Raw genomic sequence first — 10,522 nt, 5'->3', positions numbered from 1 at the left:
GGGGTGGGGTTGCGGGTGGTCAAAGCCAAGGCACCTCACCTCCTTCATTAATTTCGCTCGGTAGGGATTAGAAAAGGTTAATTAACCGCGTGTTGCCACTTTCCCACATGCTCCCTCAATCAATGGGCGCCCCTTTACTGGTGATTGATTTCAGGCGAACCTCAAGAAGTCAATCTCCGTTCGATTTTTAATCTACGTACTTTTCGTCTTTAATTGGATACTTAACCTCCCTTTTTTATTTTATTTTTAAATAACAATTTTATTAATACTCTAAAAGAATATAAATACATCGTAAAATACCTCTTATACACAGTTTTTAAATTCAAATACTAAATTCTCAATTTACACATTAATTTTCTGATTCACTAAATATTTTATAAACCAATAAATAAGTAAGATATTATAGGAGTAACATATTTAAAAATTCAAACTTGAATATAAAAACAAGAAATTTTCTGATAATATCCCTAGACCACAATGTCAAGTGTAACCTTAATAAATATCTTGTTAAGTATATGTATAGTGAAAATATTAAATAATATTATAAAAATAAATTCTTTATATAAACAAATGTTATAGTTTTTTTTTTTCGAAAAAGACTCGTGCTTTAACTTTTAAACTTTTATACATTAGTTTATATAGGAAATCTAACATAAAAGTGTATTTGTAAATTATTTTATGATTATTATAGATTTTTTAATTAATTATTTAATCAACAAATTAGCAATAACACAACAACATGGACGCCTTATCTCTCCTTTTACCAAATAACATCAATGGTGATATTTGTGTATTTATAATCCTACAATACTAAAATACTTTAAAAAATATTTGGAAAAAATTATGGTGTTATTTTTTTCTTTCAATTAGACCATTATATAACCCAATTTGATGAAATTAGAATTGAAAATATGATTAAAAAAATATCAAAATACATACAAGATTCATCTTGGATATAGTACAAATAAAGTAAAAAATCCTTTGATTTCTTTGTTTTTCTTTTCTTTTCTATTTTCCAATAAAGTAAAAAATCCTTTGATTTCTTTGATTTTCTTTTCTTTTCTATTTTCCCTTTTTTTTCCTTTTTTTTTTTATCTCAATTTCATTGTTAAATAAAGAATCCCATGTGCCGTGAAACATATCCTTTTTCTTTTTTTCTTTTTTTAATATTCTTTTTCTCCTTTTCTTTTCTTTCCATCTTACCTTCTCTCTCTTTCTCTCTCTCTTTGCCCCCTCTCTCTTATCTATTTTTATTATTTTTTTTAATCTTATCTATCAATATTTTCTTGAATTTGAACGTTTTATTTATTTATTTTGGTTTGATGTGTCGTTCGAGTTAATTAAATATGTCAGCATCATAATATATATAAAAAAGATATCATTTTAATTTTTTTTAATCCAAACATATTTGGATTGACTTTGGATCCACTAAATCGACTGAAATATATTAAAGCAATTTCTATATAATTTAATTTTAAATATGAATTATAAAAGAAATTGGGTTAGGAGGTTTTATAGTTGCCTCACTAACTCAGTTAAATTAATAATAATATCAAATAATTTAATTTCTTGAGTTCTAAAAATTATTTTTATATTCAAATAATTTTAATATGATCCACAATATATCATCATTTATAAACTAGTATTACCTATAAACTAAAATAATATGTAAAAAAACATTGTGAATTACTATTCATTCCTTCTATTTTAATTATGAAGGGCAGTTTTTTATTTTGATTATTTATTATCTTTTTAATTTTATCTTTAGATATTTTGTTGACAACATTTATTTGTTATATGCTCTCACCTATGCAAAATGTTTGAAAAAAAATCTCAATATTCAATTATAGATTAATTTTACAAAATTGAATTTAACATCATAGCTAAAAAATAGAAAGAATAATAACCAAAGAAAAATTTAGTTTGATACTTGGATTTTCGGTTCACATTTATTTGGTTCTAAAACTTTTAGAATTTTATGTCTAATTTTTTAAGTTTTAGGATGTTTCGATCCTAAATTTGATTTTTTTTTATATTTTAGTTTTTGAGTGTTGAGATAGGAGATAGAAGATCATTAAAAATTAAAAAGAATAAAAAAAGCATCGGTCGCGTACATTCCACCAACAGAAAGGTTCGATTTTGATTCAATAATGTTTTTTTGGAGAGTTTTACAGATGTGATGATTTTTTCATCTTGCTGGGAGTTTGGAAAGGTCTTTTTCTATTTAGTTTAAGTTGGGCTTTAGGATCATTTTGGAGGGTGTGATTGGATTAAGAGTAACTTTATTTTCTTTTAGTTTTCTACAAGTAAAAGAAAATTAAAAATAAGTATTTCGAACCCAATAACTATAAACCCCACAATAGTTGGAATCAGAATTGATAGAAGACACATCATCCATCTTATTAAAAAAGAAAGAAAGAAATCAAGAAATCCAGGAGCACAACCTTAATCTTACAAGCTCATGCGCGTGTCCCTAACAAGGCAGATGGTAAAAAAAAAAAAAAGACGCATAGAATTAAAGGTTACCTCCTTTGTCCTCTACAAAGCATGCCTTGCATTCGTGCACATGACTCTGCTGTCCCATCCATGGATAAATGAATCTAGTGCGGTTGGGCAAGAAAAGAAGAATCACAGCAGCTCCCATAAACTGATAATTAATTAATATCTCTCTCTTATAGGGGATTCCCAGAGAATGGAAAAGGACAAGAACACTGTCAACTTCAGCTGCCACGACACAAATCGCAACATAACTAGTGCAGTGAGTTCTAATAACGCCCGGAGCATAGCTGCCACGACACAAATCGCAACATAACAAGTGCAGTGAGTTCTAATAACGCCAATAAGAGAAAAAAAAATATAGCGTTAGCTGAGCTAGGCCCGCGGGGCACCTTTGTTTTGGCGCGGGGAGCTCCAGAAAATGCAGTGGGTTTAGTGGATTTATCCATTAAATCTATTTTTTTTATTTTTAAATTTTAAATTTTATTTTATTTTCTTTTCACTCTTATTTTAAATTGGTTGAAAAATAAAATTTATGATTGATATTTTTAATTTTTTATAGAGTTATCATAATTTAAAAAAATATTTTTTTAGAGTTAATACTCAATTTTAAAAATATATAATGTTATCATAAAATTAAATAAAAATAATTTATAAAAATAAAAAAAATTATTAAATTTATTGAAATTCATGACTTAGATCATAGAATAGAATGACCGAGATCATCCACTCTATCATCATTTTAATATAAAAAAATTATTATAAAGTTTTTTAAAAAAATTATACCATGTCTTTAGCTGTTATTCATGTTATTTTTTAGATGATTTAATCAAAACTTGAATTAGTTAAAAAGCTGGATTGATTGATTTTAATGTTGAATTATTTTATTGAATTTAATAATATTATCATAAAAATCTTTACACTCAACATTTTTTTATAAATTTAGAAAAAAATAATTTGATGTACGGTGAAGCATGAGGAAATATACTGGAATATACCAAGACTTGTGCCAAACTTATGGGCTGAGCTAAGACTTACACACACACATATATATATTAAAAAAACTTCATTCTCGAATTCAACTCGTGGACGCGCTGGCTTTTTTCAAACATATATATAAGTATTTTCGACGCGCATCTTCCTCTAATTCCTCCCGAGTTACTTCTTTATCAGAGTGACCTCTCCAAGTCACTTTCACCGATAAAATCTCTTTATAGCAAAGTCTTTGCACTTGACCATCCATAATCCTTTCAGCTTGAACTTTGCAAGACATGCCATGTTACGAATAGTCATTCGATTCAGCTGTTCATAATCAATACAAAGCCGCAAAGAACCATCTTTTCCTTCACAAACAGCGCTGATGCATCCTAAAAGGAAACACTGGGACGGATACAATTTTTGTCAATCAAATCCCGCAATTTACCTTTCAGTTCATTTAATTATGATGGTGCCATAGATATACAGGTTCAATGTGCATGGGGAATTAAGTCAATGCAAAATTGAATCTTTCCAACAGGTGCCAAACCAGGCAAATCATCAGGAAATACATCTAAGAACTCTCTAACTTCAAGAAGTTGATCCAGTTAGGGATTTCTTTTCTAACATGCTGTACAAATCTTTTCCTTCTGTTGAATTAATTTATGTATGGATAATCAAATATGCATATGAATATGGATTGAGTTAGATTATGAATAATTATCATGTGGTTTTATTTAATTGAATTACCCTTATGTACTTTGGGTAAAATCTAAGAAATTTGGATGTAGGAAAGAAAATAAGGAATTGTTGAAAAATTGTATAGAAAGAATCATATTAACATTCTGGAAAATCTATTAAGAAGTTGAAAATGGCAGAATTTTAGCTTGGTCCTTGAATTCTAAAAAATTAGGATTTTACCTCTAAATTCTAAAAAATTACGGTCTTTGATTATAGATAATAGTTTTTAAGATATATTTTAATAGACAATTGAGTTCTATTGTAGTGTATTATCAAAGTTTTATGGTTTCCTTTTGAATTGAAAATTGATGCTATTTTACGATAATATGTGTTTAGATACTTTTGAAACCTCATATAGTAATTCTGATATGTAATTGATGGATATTGATGTTTACTGTTACATATCATGATTAAATAATATCTAATATGTATATACATATGATAATAATACTAATATGAAAATAATACTAATATATGTATAATAATAAATACAAATAGCATTTTGTTTGAATTAGATGTGATTAAATGATTAACTACCCTATCTAAACTATGCAATTTCGATATGTTAATATCAACTTTATGAATAATACATATATTAGAACCATTTCCATATTATTATTATTATTTTCTCAATGTATATTAGGTATTATTTTCTAATTATGTGCTATTTACAACCTGCAACAAAAATAAAACCATAAAACTTGATAATACCATAATAAAACTCAATTATCCATCAAAATCTATCTTATGTTATTCCTTGGATTTTATCCAAAATACATCAAGGTGTTTTAATTAAAAAAAAACACATAGTAATTATTCATAATCTATATCAATCCATGTTTATATGCATATGTAATTACATATACACAAACTAATTCAACAAACCTCTAACTTATCAATTATTCTCACATAAACCTTTACAAACAATTAAATATAATAATTAACTTAACTCATGGAATAAGACTAAAAAATAAAAGAAAAGAAATCACGGGCCTCACATTGTTACTATTAGAGTGTGTTTGGTGTTGCGGTAGATGTTGTGGTTGTGGTTTAAAAAAAATTGTTTTATAAAAAGTATTTTTAGTTGAGATTGATTTGAAAAAATAGATGTTTGGTTAAAACTGTGGTTGAAATTGAAATTTAAGAAAAAGTAATTTAACGTATTTGGTTAAAAAAACTTTTGAAATTGAAGTTATAAAATAATTTTTAAAAATATATATTAATATTAATGATTTTAAATTTAACTATTATAAAATTAATTACTCCTATTATATCATGAAATAAATAATACTTTATATAAAATATTTTATTATATAATAAATACATGTTCACTGAACAGTGCAATTAACATGTGGAAATAAATAATACTTTATATAAAATATTTTATTATATAATAAATATATATTTACTGAACAGTGCAATTAACAGTGAATGAAAAGTAGCATTTATCTGCTTTTTGTTAACTCGGTGCAATTAACATGTACAGTGAATGAAAAGCAGCATTTATCTGTTTTTTGTTAACTGGGTTTTAAATGTAAAAGTTATGTGGAACCCATGAATAATAAATTTTAAACGTAAAAGTTATGTGGAACCCATGAACAATAAATTGATTTTTTTCTTTATCAAATGACTGCAACATGAATAATAAATTGATTTTTTTCTTTATCAAACGACTGCAAATCACGTTTTAATTAAAACGCAGCTACAGGCGCGTAAACAAACGGCACCTAATTGTTGTCCTTTTCATGGTTGCCAGATCTCCCTTTTCATAAATAATGTTATTGCTACCCTGTGTGCGCGCCTGAGATCAACTTGCATTATTTTTGTACTTTTTTGTAGAGATGGCCGCATCACAAGACTTTCTACCAAAGGATTTGACAATCCCATGTATCCTGACATTCGTAGAAGAAACTACTAGTGTTGTGATCACTTTACAGAATCTGATGCAGTATCATGGGTTAAAAAAGGAGATAAAATATGCTCATCATACAAAATTCAAAGAAAAGGCCGAGTCTTCAAATGAAATGAAAGATGCATGTTGAATTGATGATATATTGGAGTTCCGGAAACTAAGCAACAGCACTCCTAAATCATTTTTTTCTTCTTAAAAGAACATGTTAATACAGTAAAGAACTAGAGAAATAAACAAATCACAGTTCCAATCAAATCATTGTGTCGAGAATTTAAAATTGAACTTTAATCTTTTCTGCTCTTTCTCTATTCTGACTCTCTGTATCTTACCTCTTTGAGGGCTCAAGGAGGGGGACCTCCTAATCTTTTCTGAAACGGGAGTATTTGGTGGTGCTTGGAGTTGTTAGCTAAAGAATATTTTGATGATATGATCAAGCTTTGCTCACACGCCACGCCATTTTAAGCAAGAACCGTCTTTACCACAATCACAATAGACACGCCCTTCTGTCACGCCTTCTACCATCTTTTGTTTCTCTCCCCCTCTATTACAGCTGCAGAAACGGCACAACAATTAAAAAAACGGGTTGCTTCCTCCTTTTGCGTTCCTTTCTCCTTCCCTTTTTTCAAATCTCATCCTTTCGTCTAATCTTTATTTATACTCTATTTTTAGACCCAGGTGCCTGTTGCTTGTTAATTTTTTATGATGCTGCAGGCAGAAATTGAGTACTGATATGATGCTGGAACATTTCATTTCTGAGGAGAAGAGCACCTTTCTTTTCAAGCAGTGTTCAATCCATCACAAGCACAGCAAAGTTAAATGGACGTACAGAACATTATGCCTGGCAGCAAGTTTAGGATGTTATCAGAATAATGATTGATAGAAGCAACAGAACGGCTAGATAAATTCAACTTAAGAATACTGGATATAATCTATATTTCATTTATTTGTCTCATTTTCTCAAGTTAGATCTACACATGCTTTAATTAGGTTAAGGGAGCCATTGATATTGCTTCAGCACCTGAAATTGGCTGGTCACAGATAAAGATAATGTTACTCGATCACTTTCTGCATATTCTCTTGCTGCTCTCTCTCTTTCCCTCTCTACTCTTCTTTTGTTTTGGTCAATCTCTTTTCGCAGATTCTCTTCTTGTTATTCATGTAAGTAAATTCCCTGATCTGTTTCAACTAAGGGTGTTATAGTAGTCCACTTAAACTTTCTTCACGAAGTTTTTCATGGTATCATCATCAAAGAGCAGCTCGGAGTTTGCATTGTTTGAATAAGAACCGTCTTGTGTTTGTGCTCTTGCATTCATTACCCAACACATACTCTTGATGTCTTTCCGCGAGTTCGATCCTATAATTTGCACACAACCCCACCAACCCCCACCTTGCTCTGCCTAGATATGTTATGTGACTTGGATTGTCATAGGAGAATAAATGTATCCGAACAGCTCAAGTAATTTCTCCTTACGCTGCCAGTGGACAACAAATGCCAAGGATTCCTCTTCCTTGTTCGGAGATGAAGAACGTAAATGTCTTGTCTATTCCCATCAAGTTCAAAAGACTAACAACCACATTATTTAACTTTCTACCTTCATAACTCAATAAGTTATTTCTTGATAACCAGCACTACCAGTAGTCCTCGCATGAACAGGCGCCATCACAAAAATGATGAAACCGATTGGTATCTCTGACAATGATTTCCCTTTCCACCAGCTTGGACACAAACTTGAATGCTGAATGGCAATCACCACAAATTCTGATATTCTTCTTTATGCGGATTGTGGATCCAGGAGGTGTGTTGAGAAGTGCAAAGGCTAGAGCAAGCTTCTCGCTATGGTACTGCAACTTTGCTTCCCTCTCCTGCTGGTCCATACACAAAAGCACGTGGCTACTGTCTGGAACATAACCAATTTCCTTAATCTTATCACTAATCTGCTCCCACATATTATGGATCTCTCTTCTCTGTGGGTGGGCATCATCATCTGCCACAAACACGTGGACTTCATTCTCCATCTCTACCCAACTACAAGCAGGCTCCTTTTTCACTCCACTTTCTTTCATCATCTTTCTCACTTTAGCAGCATCATTCCATCTACCAGCTAATGCATATATATTATAGAGCAATACATGGGTACCTGGATAGTGAGAATCCAGTTCAAAAATACGTTCAGCTGCATAACCACCTAACTCCATATTCTTATGCATCCTACAAGCACCCAGCAACGCTCCCCAGACAGCAGCAGTGGGTTTAATTGGCATTTCACTTATAAATTGTATGGCTCGATCAAGATGTCCACCTCGACCAAGAAGATCAACCATTGTGACATAATGTGAAATTTGTGGTTCTACATTGTATTTCTTCATCATGTCAAAATAATGACGTCCTTCACCCAAAAGGCCCGCATGGCTACAAGCAGTAAGAACACATAAGAATGTTATATCATTAGGAGCAATTCTAATCCTCAGCATTTCTTCAAACCTTTGTAAAGCTACCTTCCCAAGTCCAGGTTGAGCATATCCAGTACACATTGAATTCCAAGAAACGACATCCCGTTTTACCAACCTATCAGAAACTTTCTTTGCATCCTCAATGCTGCCTGATTTTGCATACATGTCAAGCAAAGTGTTTCCAACAAAAGCAACTAGCTTTTCACCCCATTTTATCATAAGGGCATGAACCCATTTCCCTTGCTCCAATGACCCCAAGCTAGCACAAGCACAAAGAACGCTAGAATAGGTAAAGTGAGTAGGTTTAACATTCTCCCTCAGCATGTTCGAGAACAAACAAAAAGCCTTGTCTCCTTGACCCTTCCTAGCATAGCCAGCAATCAAAGCATTCCAAGAAACCTCATTTTTGCTCACCATAACATCAAATATCAACTGGGCTTCCTCCAAATGATGGCACCTAGCATACATATCCAGAATAGCACAACTCACATACACATTCAAATCATAACCGTACCTTAAACAAAGCCCATGAAGCTGTCTACCCTGCAAAACATCAGGAGACCCAACCCCAGAAGCCGCCTTCAACAAACTAGCCAAAGTGAACTGATTGGGTTTCACTCCAATCCTTAGCATTTCAGGGAGCAAAAGAAGCGCATCCTGCGGCCTATCATGCTGAGAATACCCAGTAATCAAAGCAGTCCAAGTGACAACATCTCTACTAGACATTTCATCAAACAGTTTACGTGCATAAACCAAATCACCACATTTCGCATACATGTTAAGAAGGGTGTTTTGCATAACAAGATCGTCTCTGAATCTGGAATTGAGAAGGAGGGCATGAATAATCTTCCCTTCATTGAGTTTGTTCAAATGGGAGCATCTCTTTAGCAACTTGTGACAGATTTCTCTTGCACCTGCATTGTTTTTACATTGCTGTCGTATAAGCTCCATCAATCATTGATTATTATTACTATACAGGAAATCACACAAAATTCCTAAAGTCATGTCCTGTCGCAAAAGAGTATCGAATCTTGAGTTGCACCTTGGCTGATCATCTAGCTAGGAACCATAGGTCACCCATCTTCGCCTAATCAGTTCACATGCCCGGAACCGCATGCCACTCACCGAACAAGATGCCTACATGGGTTCCATCACATGGATTATATCTCCAAAGCCCCCGCTCTGTCCGGACAATTCCGGACCATACCAAATGCCTCTAGTGGGTCATATCTCTAAAGCTTTGGTCAGTCCAGGCAAATCATCAAACAGGATGACCAGAAGATTTACAATTGAAGCGTAATGTCTTTAAAGCTCCAGCCCGTTCAAGCCAAAACAGGGAGCTGTAAAAGGGTTAATCTATCTAAAATTGAGAGAATCTTACCTTGAGACAAAAGTGATAATTGATGTGATATATAATGGTTTATTCTACAAAAATCCAAGGTTGGACCTCTTCATGCTTGTAGGTTTTCTTTCTTACGGCCTCATGGACACTTTACCCAACAGACAACACTCCCTGACCTGTAAAAGAACTCTCACCAAAATTAACCTTTTTGTTTCGCACACTCCTCGAATATTTACCCATACAACACATTAACTTTTAATTTATAGTACCTCATGGACACTTTACCCAACAGACAACACTCCCTGACCTGTAAAAGAACTCTCACCAAAATTAACCTTTTTGTTTCGCACACTCCTCGAATATTTACCCATACAACACATTAACTTTTAATTTATAGTACATTTATTTTTATATTTTAAAAGAATTTTTAAAAAATAAAAGAATATTATTAATATGTATTTTAATATAAAAAGTCATTTGAAAAAAAAGGTCGTTTCACCGGGACTTCTCCTCATTAATTTAAAATTGAATTTTAGAAGAGCAGCAAGTTTTTAGTGAAATCATTAATGATAAAGCTGATGTGACTTGTTCACTGAAATGGCATC

At 31.9% G+C, this 10,522-nt stretch overlaps 1 protein-coding gene across 5 annotated transcripts; it reads right to left on the bottom strand.

Moving 5' to 3' along the window:
- Positions 1-6,036: 6,036 nt before the first annotated feature.
- On the bottom strand, positions 6,037-10,243 carry LOC105111955 (pentatricopeptide repeat-containing protein At3g24000, mitochondrial-like). Of its 5 annotated transcripts, XM_011007473.1 has the most exons (4): positions 10,187-10,243; positions 7,143-10,055; positions 6,454-6,962; positions 6,043-6,152 (listed from the first exon to the last, which is right to left on the bottom strand). In XM_011007473.1, the coding sequence occupies exon 2, from the start codon at positions 9,524-9,526 to the stop codon at positions 7,754-7,756; it is 1,773 nt and encodes a 590-aa protein (XP_011005775.1). In that variant the 5' UTR covers positions 9,527-10,055; positions 10,187-10,243; the 3' UTR covers positions 6,043-6,152; positions 6,454-6,962; positions 7,143-7,753. The 5 variants fall into 5 exon arrangements, with proteins under 5 accessions (XP_011005779.1, XP_011005775.1, XP_011005774.1 ...); XM_011007477.1 differs by lacking the exon at positions 10,187-10,243 and having other exon boundaries at positions 6,037-6,104; positions 7,143-10,119; XM_011007472.1 differs by lacking the exon at positions 10,187-10,243 and having other exon boundaries at positions 7,143-10,119.
- Positions 10,244-10,522: the final 279 nt, after the last annotated feature.

This window comes from Populus euphratica, unplaced genomic scaffold, assembly GCF_000495115.2.
Source record: "Populus euphratica unplaced genomic scaffold, PopEup_1.0 scaffold315.1, whole genome shotgun sequence".
In the NCBI taxonomy this organism is placed as follows: domain Eukaryota; kingdom Viridiplantae; phylum Streptophyta; class Magnoliopsida; order Malpighiales; family Salicaceae; genus Populus; species Populus euphratica.
This window is presented reverse-complemented; position numbering and strand designations above follow the sequence as displayed.